The sequence below is a fragment of the Cupressus sempervirens genome, chromosome 1 (genome assembly GCF_028749045.1).
Source record: "Cupressus sempervirens isolate cs-2001-9-10 chromosome 1, ASM2874904v1, whole genome shotgun sequence".
Taxonomy (NCBI): domain Eukaryota; kingdom Viridiplantae; phylum Streptophyta; class Pinopsida; order Cupressales; family Cupressaceae; genus Cupressus; species Cupressus sempervirens.
Genome location: NC_143118.1, coordinates 305,202,656 through 305,220,667, shown reverse-complemented (window position 1 = coordinate 305,220,667; position 18,012 = coordinate 305,202,656). Strand labels below are relative to the sequence as shown.

The 18,012-nt window shown below is 34.7% G+C and overlaps 1 protein-coding gene across 2 annotated transcripts in view; it reads left to right on the top strand.

The window, feature by feature from the left end:
- The first annotated feature begins 356 nt into the window (after positions 1 to 356).
- The window catches only part of LOC149577322 (uncharacterized), an 82,742-nt gene continuing 65,086 nt past the window's right edge, over positions 357 to 18,012 (top strand). The window contains exon 1 of one of the 2 annotated variants that reach the window (XM_089823459.1): positions 357 to 931. In XM_089823459.1, the coding sequence (XP_089679585.1) occupies positions 856 to 931 (76 nt within the window). In that variant the 5' untranslated portion in view covers positions 357 to 855. The remainder of the gene's footprint in view (positions 932 to 18,012) is intronic. The other variant, XM_089823460.1, reaches the window with a different exon arrangement.

The following is an 18,012-nucleotide window of genomic DNA, read 5'->3' as shown; positions in this document are numbered from 1 at the left end:
ACAAGAATTAAAAATAATAAAAACATAATTTAAAAACATTAATCTCTATCTTGTTTACTATTAATTACATGAAATTAGTACTGTATGAAAAATACAATGCACCTTTTAGATATAGTGTGATTAGTACTCTATGGAAAAGACCTTCCATCCAATGACAACCATATTCATGAAATCCTTTATCCACACAAAGTTGAAAGTGACAATTCTTTGGAATAACATTTGAACCAATAAATTGATATTGGCATCCCCCACTACATAGGACCATAATATTTGCACCAATAAATTGAAAATTGACATCGCCCATTAGCAAATGAATGAAGCTAAATAAAACATCAAAATTACCATATTATTAAACCCACCAAAAACTACCAATCGGTAACCTGAGCACAAACCACGTCCAAGACTCCGAGAAAGCCGTTCCGTTTGAATCTGCTCCCTGTTACGGACGGCCTTTGTTTTGTTTTAATCCTCTTGTCTTGTTTCTAGGAAGATATATAATGTAATCCAAATTAAATGAATCAGGAAAGCAATTCTCTACTTGCACGGCAAGCGAATCGAACTTTTCACATCTGTGCAATAATTAGTGTTGTCGTTGAGGTGAAATGCAGGCCAACTTCGCGGTAAAACCCTCGCAATTGCCCAACGACTTCTGTGCCCTTTCCCATTGATATTTTCCTCTTTTCAACAAAATCTGCCGACGAGCTTGAGTTTTATTACACCTCAACAAATGTTCAGTTGAGCTGCATTTTTTTTGGCCAAGTGGGTGGCTTTCTTCAGGTTCATATTTGATTGAACTGAGATATCTAGAGAAATTTCATAGGCTTCTACGGGTTAGCGGTGATCCAATCCTGCAACATGGAGGCTCGGGTAGGTAACAAATATAAGATGGGCCGCAAAATTGGCAGCGGGTCCTTTGGCGAGATCTATCTTGGTATGTATTCTAGTTCCCATGTTTTTCTGAAATTTTAAATATTAATATAATTGACAATTGTCCTGGAAAATGCTTTGTTTTGCTGAAGGCACGCATTTCCTTAAGTTCGTTGAGTTTGAATGCTTACTGTTCTTCATAATTGGCTTAGAAAATATTTCATTTTGAAAGTGGGGATTATGGTAGGAAGGTGCTTGCTGAAGCAACTGTCGATAACCTGCGTAGGATTTTTTGTCGAGAAGGGCTTGTTAAGATTGCATTTGCGCCAAGGAAAAGATTACATTGATTCTTTCAATGGTTTCCCTTTGGAAAAAATGAATTTACCATCGTGGAGGTGGACCGACGATTCCATAGGAAGAGATTAGGTGTTCTACTTTTCCCTCAAGAAAATTGGCTAATAGTAGACTGCCTCTGCTCCCATGTTTGGACTAGAAAAGATTACTTTTGAACCCATAAATTGGACAAGAAAGATATTGCTTACTATGTAATTATACCAGAAAGACTATAATTTCCTTTGTAATTGAATTATATATTAAACCTTCTCCTATCAACTAATTAGAAAATAAAACCTTTTTTTCTTTATAACTGTATTATAAAAGATTAGAATCACCCCTAAATTATCTTAGAAAAGGCTACGTTTGCTTCCATGATTGATTATTGAAGATTATATACGCCTGCCTGATGGTTGCTTATAAAAGAATAGTATTACGTTTGTCCACATATTTATTGGCATTGAAAATGCTACACTTTCCCTCTTGATAGTGCATTGAAAAGATTGCAGTTGCTTTAGTGCATTGAAAGGATTACAATTGCTTTCTTGATAATTGGTGTAGAGCATGTTATGCTTTCTCTATTCGTAATTTACTAAGTTGCTGATTAGGGTGCAGATGCTGGTGCCAGAATTGAGTGCACGGATGCACAAGTATTTTTTAGGTTTTCTTTGCATTATATATATGCAAGAAATGTAAGAAATATACGAAGTTAAATCATTTGATTGTATGATACTTCATCATTGGTCAAGATAAATACTAAATCAAAATGCCAATTGATAGTTCACAAATATTCAAATTAAAATAGCTAATAAGTCATATCATGTACTTCTACATTCACGTTTCCAACGCAAATCAGAAAATCATTACTATTACAAAATCAAAATTTAGTTCATAAGTCAATGTTCATCAATTCAAGATTCACTATGTAATGTCCCCAGCCCAAAGCAAGACAATTAACAGTAGTAGGCTGCCCTTTCCATAGATTACCCAAGACGAAGAGGACAAAGAGCATCACTGGGTAATAAATAAAGTCCTTGGCTTGTTCTAAATTCTAATTTTAAGTTGTGTGCACATCTTTTGATTCAACTTAAATAAACTTAAGCTATTTAAAGTTAGGCATGTCTTTTTAGGAAACTTAAGTGACTTAATAAAACATACGACAAATAGTCAAGATGGGTTTCAACTTCAAAAAGTTTCATTAGTGCACACTTTTGGTTTTAATTTTGGAGCGTTGGAGTAAGAGGTGGAATATCAAGGGTGACTATTGATTCAAAATTTTAGAAGGTGCTATAAAACACCTCAAAGGGGTCCATTTAGAATTCATTGTGTGATGATGACTTCTTATTATTGCTATTGTAACTTGTGTCACAAGGTTCACCGAATTTTCGGCATCATGTTCGAAATTCGATGAACCTATAAAAAACAAAAAAAAATTGTATAAATTCGTACTGGTAAAAACTAGCTGCGGTTTAATGAACAGATCTTTTTTTTAAAGGATTTTTTGAGGGTTTTTTCGGCAATGTTTTTAACATATAAACGTTTTCTAGTTACTGAAAATGCATAAGTTTGGAAATCGTTTCTACATGACAGCTAGGGAAAATCACAACGGCCATGTTCTCTTTTTGTTTGGAGTCTAGGCTTTGCATTGCAACCTCTGCAAAAGCGTCTGTGTTTTTCTACACTGTCGCCCACCATTTTTTTGCGTAGTTGTCATGCCATTGTCCTATGCTATCACTTTGTGAATTTGCTATGGAATCGTTGTTGCCATTGTTCGCATCAGTATAATCTTGTCAATCTCCACTCCAATTTTTTGTCATTTCCATGACTGCTTCAACCAATAGACTTGTGTTGAATAGTTATGTTTCTTTTTATTTGTTTTTGGGTTTAGGTTGTTGTTTATGTAAATTTTAGTTTCAATTTTTAAATGTTATCTTGTTTATCTACTAAAATATTAAGTTTGTTTGTGTTTTATTTACTTATTATTGGATTATATTATTTTTATTAGTATTAGTTTGTTCAAAACTTTAATATGATGTATATATATTTTTACTGAGACATTAATATTTATGATTTTAGTTTTTGGTTATAGTTCTATTTAGAAATTAATATAATTATTAATATATACTTATTAATAATTTTATTTATTGTATTACTTTAATTATTTTAATTTTGTTTATAGTAAAGAAAAATAAAATAATTATTATGCTTTTATTTTTTATATTTTAAGCTATTACAATTTAGTAGTTTTATTTTGCTTTGAAAATTTAATATTTTATTTGAAACATATTTTTTTCCTTTTTTAAAATCCAATAAAGAAGTTCAGTTTGTAGTTAATTATATTAGAATTTGACATTTGTTTATTTTGCATTATAGAGTTTAAAACAATTATTTAATATATTTTGTTCAAAATTTAATATTGTATTTAAAATAATTATTTTCTTCTTTTTAAAGACTAATTAAATTATTTTTGTTTGTAGTTTATTAAAATAGAATTTAACATTTTTTTATTTTGCATTATAGAGTTTAAAACAATTATTTAATATATTTTGTTCAAAATTTAATATTGTATTTAAAATAATTATTTTCTTCTTTTTAAAGACTAATTAAATTATTTTTGTTTGTAGTTTATTAAAATAGAATTTAACATTTGTTTATTTTCCATTATAGAGTTAAAAATAATTATTTGATATATTTTGTTTTATTGTATTTAAAATAAATATTGAAAGATTTAAAATAAAAATATTAATTAACTTTTGAATCATGGAGGTTATAATTGATTGCTGGAAAAGATCAAAATATGAAGCATTGAAATATGTGACAAAAAACGGTGCTTAACTATATTGTACCAAATGTACCAAAGATTCACTGTCTGCACAAAGTTAAAAACCCTCCCATACCTAAGAATCAATATCATATATTTATATTTTTTTAAAATTTATATAAGGCGAATTTAATGTTGATTTTTTTTCAAAATTTTTGCCTTGCCAAACTTCATCCGAACATCGTAGTTGTCAAACTCAAACCTGTGACTTAGGTTGTAACTTGGCTTGATATTGAAACCCTTAAGTATCCTTGATCTCAGTGGGACATAAGAGCTCCCCCTAGTCAGAAGAGTGTGTTTTGGTGGAAGAACTCTGGTGTGTGAAACCCTAGCACATTGATAGTTTTGGGCTGCAAGTATTGATCAGGTTTGGAGACGAAATTGAGGACAATATCAGTGTTGTAGTCTAAGATCTGGGGATGTTCGGTGCTGTAAGGAGCAACTAGATTAGATTATTGGGCAGTTATTTTGGGAGTCTAGTGCTTTCCATTTTGGACAGCTAGGTTTTTTCAAGTGCAGAAATAAATCTGAGGTATCTCTGTGCCTAAATTTGTCTATTTTCATGTCTATATCCAGAAAAATTAGTGAAAATCAGACATAGGCCTTTCTGGAAATTCAAGATTATTTTGTAATAATTTCTGATCAAAATAGCAATTGGAAATTTCTATTTATTGTTCTATACTTGATCTAAAATCTGAGATGTAATGAGAATTGTTTGATGCAAAGTTCATTTCCAGATTTTGCCCTAGTTGTAAAAGTCTTTGTTAATAGACTTGTGCCTCAATTTACATATTATTGTTCTTTCTTTTTTCGTATCTTATTTGGGGATATTACACACTATTTAAAATCATAAGGATTCTCAGGAAAATCCTTATCATCTCCAATTGCTGCAAGTTCAAGATCATTTGAACCCAAAGCAGTTCCCCTTGCACTAGATGCACCACGTTTTGTGGTGTTATTATTATCATCATTTATGATAGCAGTGAGATCTTGAACCATTGCATCTAAGTTGGCACACTTAGGGGCTATATACCAAATCTTGGCTGCTCCTTCCTTGTAGTGATCCTCCTTTACGTGACAAAAGACGCAAGTTGGTATGATGTTAACCAAGTCTTCAGTTTTGTTGAGCCCAACTGGTTACCCTTCATTGAATGGATAAAGGAGTATGTACTCGAATTCCATTCAGCAACAAAAAAACTTGCAACCTGGACAATGTTCACAAAATTAAACATAAAAATTAAAAGCAAATTTAAAGAATGATAAGCGCTAAATTATAGAATACAAGTGGTAAACAAAAAACTAAAAAAAAATTGGAACTGTCTTGGTTCAACTTGAATATGTGAAAACAAAGAAAAATTTACAGTTGCATCAAGACTAGTAGTACCTTCAAAATGGCTGAATGGTGGAGAGCAGGGTTTTCGAGCAGGTTTGAGGATGGTTACAGTAAACATGGTCAAAACTTTCAGCAATCTGTAAGGTTTGAACTGTTCAGAAGGCATGAAAGTTTTAGGTTTTGGGGAAATAGTAATGGGAGATGGTAGGGGGAGAGAAAAAACTTTCAAAGAAGGACTCAGTGGAAAAAAGTGGAACAACAGAAAGGGAGATCATGGCAAAATGCAGGAGAAAGAAACAATTTGAATGGACAAAGAAGTCATCCAATGCAAAGGTTCACATCCGTCAATCTGGGGGGTAGGGTGGATTTTGAAGATTGCAAAGAGTTTAAGGAAACCACAAGCAGTGGTGAACTAGGAGAAGTAGATGATAGAGGAACAACAAATAGTAAGATGCACAGTTGAAAGGGTGGTGTTAGATATGGGTGCTATGATGGAGAAGAGAGCTCACTTGGAAAAAAAATGCCTTCTTGTTGAAATGGGGAGGACCATGGCCGGCAATAGGGAAGATAAAGACTTGGTGTGATGAGAAGTGGGGAAAAGTGAAAGATTTCAAAACTATGGAGAATGGGTTTTGTATGGTTACGGTGGAGATGGCTCATAATAGATACTGGACTCTAAATGGGGGACCATATTTTCTAGAAGGGTTCGGTTTTTACATGAAAGCTTGGGTCCCAAACTTCGACCCTACAAAGGAAATAATAAAGCGATTTCCTAGTTGGGTGGGCTTGAGAAACCTTCCTTAGGAATATTGGATTGGACACTGCTATAGAAAGATTGGAAATAAATTGGGAACATTTATAAAGGTTGTGAAAATGGTTGATAAGGAAACTTTACAAATGTTTCCAGGAATACGCATAATGTGGAATGATTGTCAGCCTATACTCGAAATGGTTGAGGTATTTTGTGAAGGGAAAGTTTGGAGGCAGCCTTTGTCTATGGAAGAAGGTTTGATGGTGTGTGAGCATTGTCTTTCTGAGGAGCATGATTCCAAGAAATGTAAGCAAGAGGGCCAACACAAAGGGAAGGAGGAGGAAAAGCTTCTAAATAAGGCGGTAGAGATGGCTCTAAAAAAGGAAGGGTTGTAGGGGGAGATAGAGAGGAGTTTAAAAAGGGCCATTGCAGAAGTGGAAAGTTCAATGATTTGGAAAACAAGAGAAAATAACTGTCAAGTGAGTGAAATAGCTGAGGCTGAAAAAATTGTGAATGAGCAAGGGATCGGACCTGATGTAGATTTGGTTGGGAATATGCAGCAGGAAATCCAGATAGAAAAGGCAGGTGCTAATCTCCAATAGACTACAGTATTGAAAGGTTTTGAATGGGGTGAAGGCTTGCAATAGCTGGGGGAGGACAAAGAGGGGGGGAGTTGGTAAAGTTAGAGATGAACAAATAGCTATTGTCATTAGAGAGGAACATCAAAGTTTACAAAGTGATGTGTGTGGGGAAGCAGATGAGGGGATCACGAATGGGGAAACTCAACAGGGGTGGTGTAGGAAGAAGACTATAAGGTTGTGTCAGAGTAGGATGAGGATAGAAGTGTGGGGGAGGTTTTTAAAGATATTCAAATCTCCCCAATCAAAAACTTAAAAGGGGGCTTTGGAGTTTCAAGCTTGGATGAGAGTTCAAATGAGGAAGATTTGGATAGAGAGTAGGCTGTGGAAGAGGACTACCTAGGTTTGGAGGAGAAAATGTCTCTTAAAGAGAAAAGAACTCTAGCAAAAACAAAAAGTAAAAGGCATAAAGTTCAGGTGGGGGAGAGCCAAAAGAGAGGCAAAAGAACACTAAATGCTCTGATTTAAATTACAGGGAGTGCAAGAGGCCAAAGTAAGATGAAGATGGGAAGGGGGAAAAACCCCTCCCGGAAGGGATGAAGATCTTATCGTGGAACGTTAGGGGCTGTAATGCTCCTGACAAGCTCCGGTTGATCAAGAGAGGCCTTGATCAAGCAAAATCGGATGTGGTTCTATTGTAGGAAACAAAGATAAAAACAAATGATTTGGATGGTGTGAAAAGGAAGTTTGGAAAATGGCAAAGTGACTGGGTAGCTATAGAAGGAGTGTCAGGTGGAATTAGTGTGTTTTGGAAGGGGGATTAAGTGATTGGTGTAATGATGCAGAAGGAGAAAAACTGGCAATGGATCAAGGTAACTTCAAAACAATTAGGGACTGAATTTAATGTGATCAATGTGTATGGGCCTATTCAAAGTAGGGAGAAAAGAGAGTAATGGAAAACTTTAATAGAAATTTTGGAGGTTTTACAAGATGAAATTACAATTTTGGGAGGGGACTACAATGTCATTCTTTAACCCAGGGAGAAAAAAGGAGGGAGGGGCTGGAGAATGGCTAGACAAGAAGACTTCTCAGCCTTTGTGACTAATAATGGATTAGTGAACATCCCATTTAAGCAAGGTGAATTCACCTAGAATAATAAAAGGCTAGGTTTTGTGAATATAGCTGAAAAGCTGGGCAGGTTCCTTTTGGGGGGAGACTGGACACAGGTGGAATGGATGGTAGAAGCGGAAATTTTATCAATCCACGGGTCGGATCACTTTCCAATTAGTTTGAGAATTCAGGAAGAGTGTGCCCTAGATAGATCCCCGTTTAAATTTGAAGCAATGTGGTTGAGAGCGGATGGTTTTAAAGAGATGGTTGAACATTGGTGGAAAAATGCCCCTGTTTGGGAGGGGAATAAAGCTTTCAATTTTTTTAAACATCATATCTAAGGAAAGCTGAAGGTGCGGAACAGGGAATCTTTCCAAAATACTTTTAAGAGAAAAGAAGAGTTGGAACTGTCCTTAAAATATTTAACTAAAGAAATTATTCAGCAGAGAATGAGTGAGGAGGTTTTCCAAGAAGAAAAGAAGTTAAAAAAGGAATATGAAGAAATTCTATTAAGAGAAGAAGTGTTTTGGAGGCAGAAATCAAGAGAAATGTGGCTAAAAGAAGGAAATAGGAATACCAAGTTTTTTCATAATTCATTATTTTCTCTATAAAAAATTCAGTAGTAATAGTGGTAAATGATCCAAAGGAGATCAAGAGGGAGGCTGTAGAGTTTTTCAAAGATAGAGGAAGGCTTGAGGATGAAGGAGGTGATTTAGAAGGGGAAGTTTTGAAGTGTATTCCAAAGTGTGTCACAAAAGAGGAAGAATGTAATGCTAAGTGCAAAAGTAACAAAAGAAGAGGTAAAGTGGCTCTTTGGGGTTTAGGAAAGGATAAAAGCCCAGGTTCGGATGGATTCAGTGGCAGGGCACTTTTTTCAGGTTTTTTTGGGACAACATAGGGGATGATGTTTGTGAGATGGTAGAGTAATCTAGGAGAGGTGGTTTTGTTTTAAAAGATATAAACAATACTTTCATTGCTTTAGTGCCAAATAAAGAAGAGTGCAGGACTTCCAAAGATTTTAGGCCTATCTCTTTATGCAATATTTTGTATAAAATCATCTCCAAAGTAATTGCAAATTGTTTCAAGTTGGTTCTAAATGATGTAATCTCAAAGGAACAGAGTGGGTTTGCACTAGGGAGATCATTTTTTGAAGGGTTGATTATAGCACATGAAATGATTCATTCCATAAGAGTTAAGAAACTCAATAAAATGATTGAAACTAGATATAAGGCGAGCCTATGATGAGGTGAATAGGGGTTTTTTGTTCAAAGTTTTGAATAAGTTTGGTTTTAATGATGACTGGATTAGATGGGTTAAAGGATGTTTAAGTTTGGTCAGATTTTCGGTTTTGGTAAATGGAAGCCCTCAAGGTCTCTTTGAGTTGGAAAAAAGGCATCAAACAAGGGGACCCATTATCTCCTTTTCTTTTTATTATTCTAGCAGAAATTTTGGGAAGATTGATTCAAGAAAAAATAATTAGAGGTCTATGGAAAGGTGTAAAAGTGGCAAGGGGAGTGGATTCCATTTCTCATCTTCAGTTTGTGGATGACACCTTGCTAATAGGGGAAGCTTCAAAGCAGGAAGCCAGATTGATGAAAAAGACTATGGAGATTTATGGGAAAGTCTCAGGACAGAAGTTAACTTGGGCAAAATTAGAAATCTTCTTTTTCAATACCCCTATTAGTAGAAGAATGGCTATGTGTAGAATTCTGAATATTAAGTAGGGTCCACTTCCTAGTAGATATCTGGGGATCTCATTGTTGCAAGGAAGAAACTAAAGTGATGTATGGAAATGTCTAGCTGAAAAGTGTTTTAAAAAAATGGAAGGCTTGAAGGGTAAATGGTTATCTTCGGTCGGGAGAATCTTGATATTAAAAACAATAGTTTTTGTAGTTCCTATTTTTTCAATGATTTGCTTAAAAATTCCAAAAAAGGTTATTAATAGTGTGGAAAAACATATGCGGAGATTCTTTTGGAGTCAAGTAGGGGATTACAAAAAATGGCCTTTGTTAAAATGGGAAAAAAATTGTAGACCAAAAAATTATGGGGGAGCTGGAATAAGAGATTGGAATCTAATGAATACTGCGTTAGGAGCAAAATTAGTTTGGCATATGGTAGCGGATGCTGATCAGATTTGGACAAAAATTCTAAGGGCAAAATACTTGGACTCAAATGAAGAAATAGGATTTTAACAATTCAAAACCCGATGAAGGGGTCGACAATTTGGAACTTTATTTTGTCATGTAGACATGTCATAATAAACCACATCTCGTGGGTGATTGGAGATGGAAATCAAGCTAGGTTTTGGGAGGATTCTTGGAATGGTTATAAAACTTTAGATGAAGAATGTATAGATAGAGATATGAAACATAAACTTTGTGTTCTATGGGGTAGGAAAGTTAGAGATTATGTAATTGAGAAGGATGGAATCCTAGGTAAAGTGTGGGAATGGAAGGATTGGCGGGTGGAGGGCTTATCATAGAGGCAGCAACAATCTCTTAAGGAGATTTTTATGCGGAGGAAAGAATGCATTATTGATAGAAAATATAAGATAAGCTAGTGTGCTGCTGCCTTAGTTAAGTTCTCAATAAAACTTGGTTATGAATAAATAGAAAATAGAGTAGATGTAAGTTTTGAGGCTGGGGACTTGTGCTGGAATAAAGAAATTTTGCCAAGGGCTGGAACTTTCTCATGGTTAGCTATTCAGGGCAGAATTTTGACAGGGGAAAGGAAGAGGAAATTCGTTTTCAAGGACCAACAAAGTGCGTTGTGTGTGGTAAGGAGGAAAAGAATGTTGATCATCTATTGCTAAATTGTGAAGTAGCAACAAAATGTTGGAGTCATATTCAGGGAAAATTGGGATGGAAAGGACCGTGGTGCCCCTCTATTTTGGCTTTCTTCATTTCATGGCCAAGGATGAGTAGGAGAAATATGTTGGAATGTGTGTGGAGGGTAAGCCCTTCAATTGTTATTTGGGAAGTAAGGAAGGAGAGAAATATGAGAGTCTTTCAGGAGAGGACAGAAGCAGTGGAACAACTATTGCAAAGGATTGATCATTCGATAGAAGAAGTGGTTAGTGTAGTAGTGTTTAGGAAAGATTTGTTAAGAAGTGTGTTTATGAGCAGTGACAGAGCTATCCAAAAGGAATGGCTTGGGATCAAAATTGGCCAAGCTGGTGCAAAGGGAAATAGTTTTTCAAAGGTGAACCATAGGGAAAAAGCAAAGTGGGAACCTCCTGAGAAAGGATGGATTAAAGTAAATTTTGATGGGGCTGTAAGGTGTAATCTAGGCAAATCAGGAATTGGATGCATAGTTGGAGATCATTTAGGGGAGACATTGGCTTTAGGTGCAAAAAAATTACTTGATGGCACCAATAATGAAGCTGAATTTTATGCTGCATTATTGAGAATTCAATGTGCCAAGAAGGTGGGCGGAGTTAAAGTGATTTTGGAGGGTGACTCTATGGTAGTGGTTCAAGCTTTAACAAGCAATCTGATCTCGGCTTGGCACTTAGGAAATTTATTGTTTTGTGTCAATGAAGAGTTAAAATCATTGGAGGACTTCAAAATCTGCCATGTCTATAGAGAAGCCAATAAGGAAGTCGATAAACTTTCAAAATGGGCGGTTGAGTGTTTGGTAGAAGGAACGTGTTGGTTTGAATGGTGTAGCTGTTGGGAGGGAGCTTTTGATAATGTTTGATGTGATGAGTAATGGAGTCTAAATAATGGGGAAATGAGTGAATGGAAAATGATGTAAACAAGGACTGTCAGCACAAGACAAGTTGTAAGATATGGGAGATTTGTTGATAATGCTCATATGATGAAAAGATGCGCAAAAGCAGATAGAATGATTATGCTTTTTGGCATTTGGAAGTGTAAAAAGGACACTACTGACATGCTATAAATATAGGAGCCGAAAAGGAATTTGTTAACAAGCTGAACAGTAATTTTTAAATTAGGTGAAAGTGACAAAAAAAAGTGAGAATAAGATGGAAGCTACCTTTACTTTCAAAACACCAAGAGAGCAAAAGGCGTTGTATGGCCTGGTGCAAAATCAAAGGTTGAGGTTGCTGTTGAAGTGCCCAATGCAAGGACTCTTGGAGGCAGTAAAAGAAATGGTGGGGGAATTGTTTTAAAATCCCACCCACCATTGGAAAATAAATGTTGATATAGCTGCAATGATAATGGCACATGGTCTAGAACTGACGTTTCCAGTGGAGGAGGTGGAATGGGTAATGAGAATTTTATTCCCTGCGGATTTGGTTGTCAGGATTGAATCTTTGTTGGAATGGGCATGGCCGGGACAGGGGTTTGATTATAGTGAGTATTTTGAAAACGAAGAGGAAGGCAAGACTCGAGGAAAATTTGGTTTTGTTTGGTGGCCAACTGGGATAGATAAAGAAGCTTACAAAGCAAAGATGTCGCATGGTTGAGATTGGTGGAGGAAATTCGTAGTTTTAAGGATGGTGAGGGAAGGAAGGTAATGGATTTTTTGGTTGCTCATCCAAAGTGCCGAAGGAGTGTAGAAAGAAGGAGAAGCCACCGGGTGGTGAGGGTTCGATTCCCACCAAATGTGGAAGATTAAATTGCAAAGGGAATGTCTTGCTGTTTTGGTTTTTTGAATGAAAAAGCTAGGAAAGGTTTTGAATATCGTTTTTGCAAAAGGAAAGGAAGGATAAATGTGTAAATGAATTTTGACAGGGCCAAGTTTGAGAAGATGATTAGTTAAGGGCAGATTTTGGGTAATTCAGAGATGTTGGTTTTGTGATGAAGGTAATTGATGGTTTTGCTTTGAAGGAAATCAAGAACGTCGGCATAAGCAAAAGCGGTAAATGTGCGAAGCAGTAAGTGTGTGTAGATGTCGAATAGATGCAAAGGAAGGACAGCTAGCGAAATTATTAAAAGGTTTATTGTGTATTTTGGCATGAATGAAATTTGATGTGTAAATGATGTATAGCCCATGGAAAGGGGCAGTAGATGTATAGGGTATAAGTTTAGTTGAAAGTTGTGGAGTTCTAAGTTGTAAAAGGGATTGTAAGGCAAATCAAGAAAGCCTATGTAAGGACTTTTGTAAAAACTTTTATATTAATATAATGAAATATTATTACCGACAAAAAAAAAACTAAAAAAAAAAATTTACTTGTGAGAGGACCTTGAGTGAGGTTGTAGATGCTTAAATGGTTGACCATAGAGGTGCTACCATGTGATGGCTCCCATGTTGTTGTGGTCCTTTACTGCAATTGGTCTGAGTATTGCTCTTGAGTCAAATAAGCCAAATTCCCACCTAAATGTTTTGTGTATTTCATCATCTTGGAAGAGTCTTTGAAAAGCTTTGTAGCACCCATTAGCAACTTGTTCATCTATGTATGGTGCTACTCTATCTCTCATAGCAAGTATTTTCATGCTATAGTACCTCAGAGATAGGGTATGTGAAAGTAGGTGCAATGGGGTGGTCATCTTTTCTCAATGATGATGAATGATTGTTTCCACCTTATTGCATAAGGTTTTACATTCTATGGGGTCATTCTCATGTGTTTGTATGGCAAGTTTTACCTTCTCTAGCATTGTGTCCATTCCATCATGAACATTTCCAAAGAAGGTTGATTTGCATTAGATAGTCATGGTGAAATCCAATACAAATTGCACACAAGCCCACTAATTATCATCCAAAACCAATGTCCTGACCTTTTGGGTTCTCTTTGGAAAAAAGCCTTCCATACATCTAGTAGTTGGAAATAACCATTTGGCTATACCCCTTGCACCTTGACAAGTCCTCACATAACAATATTATTAGATGCAAATCGAGTCTCAACAACCTAAGCAAGTTGATAACAATATTTTAATAAATTTTAAACAAATTTATATAGATTTTGGTAGTTGAACATGACATCAAATTAATTAAAATAAAATAAAATAATGAAATCTAGTAAGTACAATTTACCTTTTAACAACTTTGATTTGGAGAATGATTTGAATATTGATTGTGACATTTGATGGTTCATCACAAACATTTGTATCTCCTTCTCTTGGTATATTTGTTTCACCCAATCTATTTGAGTGCTAATTTGTTGCATGACCAAGTTGAGGGAGTGTATGGTGCATGGCATCCAAAAAATATGGTCACATTGACACTCAACCAAAGCACTTGCACCGCTACAATTTTTGACATTGTCTGTAATCACTTGGATCTATTCTCATCATCCACCATGTCTTTGGCCTCAATGACAATTCTGGAAATGAACCGTGCATCTTTCACTTCCCCTTCACAATCAGCTACCTTCAAAAATCATTGTCTCATTGGGGTACACTGTAATCACATTAATCAATGGCCGGTTTCTTGTACCTTTTAGTCCATTAGAAACAATAGAAGCACCCAACGTTTACAAAGAATTTCTAGTTGGTTGAAGCAATCTCTCTATAGAAGTCTTCTTTTATTGCAAGGTAGTACACACCTATTCATACTTGAGACTTGTGTAATCAGCTGACGCTTTATTGATGGCTGCCACCATCTCCTTCCAATATAGTGATCTCACCAATTTGAAAGGAAGACCATTAGCACAGTGGCAACATGCAATGGCTTGATCAACAAGCACTCTTGCCTCCATTTTAGATGTCGTGAACACTGGACCTCTTTTGTAGGCGGTAATTTTCTCCTTCCTCGTCCTCTTTTGGTATGAGTATTTGCAAGAATGGATGTTTGGAGGATACAACAGTTTCGATGGGTAATCATATTTTTTTCTTTTCGAATGGAGGTTGATAAGAACTTTGTTTCAATCTTCTAACTTATTGTGATGTCCCCAATTTCAGAATAGGTTTTAATAAGAAAAAAGGATTAATTATCATTAAAATAATATTATTATCTTCTATTTTATAATATAAATATTATTTATAATAAATAAGATAAATAATACTAATCTTTTGGATATATTTAAATCTAATATATATATATATATATATATATATATATATATATATATATAATAAGGTTAATTATAATATATTTTATATAATATTAGGCATATACATATTGAAATAATAACAACATAATAAAATAGTAATTGATATTATATATATAGTAAGCATATAATTTGAGTTATTACATACTCTTTAATATGTCAAAATTGAAGTGTATGTGATAAATTAAAATTAATAATATTATATAAAATAATAACCTTATATTATTTTATATATAATATATGAAAAGACACATCTTTTCCCTTGATTTTGTATATAAGAGAAGTATTATCACAGGAAAATTGGGAGTAAAAAAGGATTTTTTTGGAAGTCGGGAATATAAATTTAAGGAAAATAAGGAATGTCCCAATAAGGGTCATTACAAATGGTATCAGAGCATGTTCCTGCCATCCGGATGGGAAGAACTTCAATAGATAATGACTTTGGCCACAGATATATAACTTCAATAGGTTATAGAGCTTTCTAGTACACCAAAAATCAAAGAAATAGAGAAGTGGAATGATTCGGCTACAGAAGAGGTTTTTCAAATTGCCAAGAAGAGGTATATTTCAAAGATTAAGGGCACACTTTGTGAAATACCACAACTTGATCTGAATGAATACATTGATGACGCTGATTAGAATACAATGCTCCTTGAAGATATTGACTGGACAGACGATTATAGCTCAGATTTTGAAGATGGAGAAAATTGTAGGCACATGGAAAGTCCACCAAAATCAGAGAAGGAAATAGAACAGCGAACATTGCACTAGCAGTGAAAGCAATCAAGGATGCTGAGGAGAAGATGAAAAATGCTGCAAATTTCAATCGATTAGATATCAGTATTTACATCGCATTGGGAGACCTTTCCAGTATGTAGGCAGACAGATTATCCCAGTATACAGATTATCGAGCATAGGTCATTACAATTGGTAAAACAAAACACATTAAAGTATCGAGTACTTGTTATTGGAGAAGGAGACCCTACATAGTACAAATGCAAGTATTTAAAAAATAGCGCTATCCAAATTCAAGAGAAGACTTGTCAGTAAAAATGAAAGACTAAGAATGTTCGCTGGAATAAATAGAGAATGGATCATATTATAAGCAATATTCAAAAAGATGACAAATGGAGATAAGGCGACTTAGATATAGATAGCAAAGACATCACATACAAAATTCACACTTGCTTCCACAATATTATGGCCTTTCAGAACATTATTTTTGTCATCTCATTCCTAAATCTCACAAATGTTACTTCCAGCCCGTAGTTAAGAGATCTGGGCTATTTTTCAACATGCCAGAGCTCAGAAATCATCGATAACCTTGTCAATCTAACTACCAAAGTATAGCCATTGGTCCAGGAAGTCATTTCAATATTAAAATTGCCATTTAGCATCAATTCTCAACTCCAAAATAGTGCTTGAACGATTATATGCGGGATTCAATTTTACTGTTGCTGATTAATTACTTCTCATACAATATTTTCGAGAAAGGAATGCTGGTTTCTTTCTACAACTATTCTTTTATCCATCTCTTCTTCCTACTCGTCATCCATAAGGAAGGAAAATAACATGACAACACCAAAAGTAGAAGAAGAATCGAACACATCAAATTTTCTATTTTAACTAGATATGATGGAATCGAAGGATAATAGATGTGGCTCTCAGGTAAGTAGAAATGGTAATGTTTGTTTTAATTTGATATTTTCTTATTACAACATGTTATATTGTCAAGAGGAAATTTTTTGAAATTATGAAAATATTTTATCATTTAAATAGCTTCCCAAAATGGGGAGGCCTATTAGGAAGGCTGACAAATCGTGAAATAGCAAAGGTAAGAAATTGAGCTTGCTCAAATTGTTAAAAAAGCTAAAATTAATTTCTTATCTCATTTTTGGCATGTTACTGTTTATAAGTACATTGGATTATTAATAATTAATTTTAATCTTTTACATAATGAGTTAAATTATTAATAGTCATTTACCCTAAATTTAGAAGATCTACAATGACTTTTTAAAAAGGGATAGCAATATGTATTTATGAATGTTAACTATTTTGGAGATATAAAGCTTGGAATATATTTGGCTCAATTAAATATTTTATCTTCAAAATCATCTACATTTAATTATGTATCTTCAGTTGTAAATGTTTATACTATTTGGAGGATATGTGGAGAGTACCTTTTTGGAAGGTAACTTATAAAAGATAACTTTATTTTCTCACCAAATGTATAGTGGAAAGGGAGTGTGCACAGAGTGAGGAGTAAATCGATTGTGTTGGGGCATAGGAATCCCAATATGGATTTTAAAAATCTGAGGGAGCCCCAAGCTAAGCGTGTCCAAACTCAGAGCTGCAGTAAATCTTCCATCCATGTCAAAATTAAGCATGTTCCTAATGGATAAGGAGTGTGCACAGGGGGAGGAGTAAATTTTTTTGCGTTGGGGTGAGAGAATCCCAATATGGATTGTAAAATCTGAGGGAGCCCCAAGCTGAGTGTGTCTAAACTCAGAGCCGTAGTAAATATTCCATCCACGTCAAAATTAAGCATGTTCCTAGTGGGTAGGGAGTGTGCGCAGGGGGAGGAGTAAATCGGTCGTGTTGGGGCACAAGAATCCCAATATGGATTAAAAATCTGAGGGAGCCCCAAGCTGAGCGTGTCCAAACTCAGAGCCACAGTAAATCTTCCATCCACTATGGAATGATACACTCTATTATAGTACTAGCTATAGAAAATATGCATTTCCAATCTAACTTTTGATTTCGAGACAGGGGAAAGGAGCACGATATTCACGATCAAGGAAGTAAAACATTTCCTTACCTTTTCTTATTTCAATTTGTAAGCTAGATTCTAACATGTATACTATGTGTCTACATTGTGCCTTCATGCATCAATGTGTTTGCCTCGTGTCTTCTTTGTGTTTGCATGCATTTATGTGTCTACCTCGTGTTTGCATCGCGTCTTCATGCATTAATGTGTCTATTTCGTGTCATCATTTATATGTTCTTGTACATGGTAACATATGCAGGAAAAAGAATGAATCCAGACCATGAATTAATGAGGATCAAATCAATTGCTTGAGGACAAGCAAATTCAAGAGGGGAGGATTGTGATGTCCCCAATTTCAAAATAGGTTTTAATAAGAAATAAGGATTAATTATCATTAAAATAATATTATTATCTTCTATTTTATAATATAAATATTATTTATAATAAATAAGATAAATAATACTAATCTTTTGGATATATTTAAATCTAATATATAT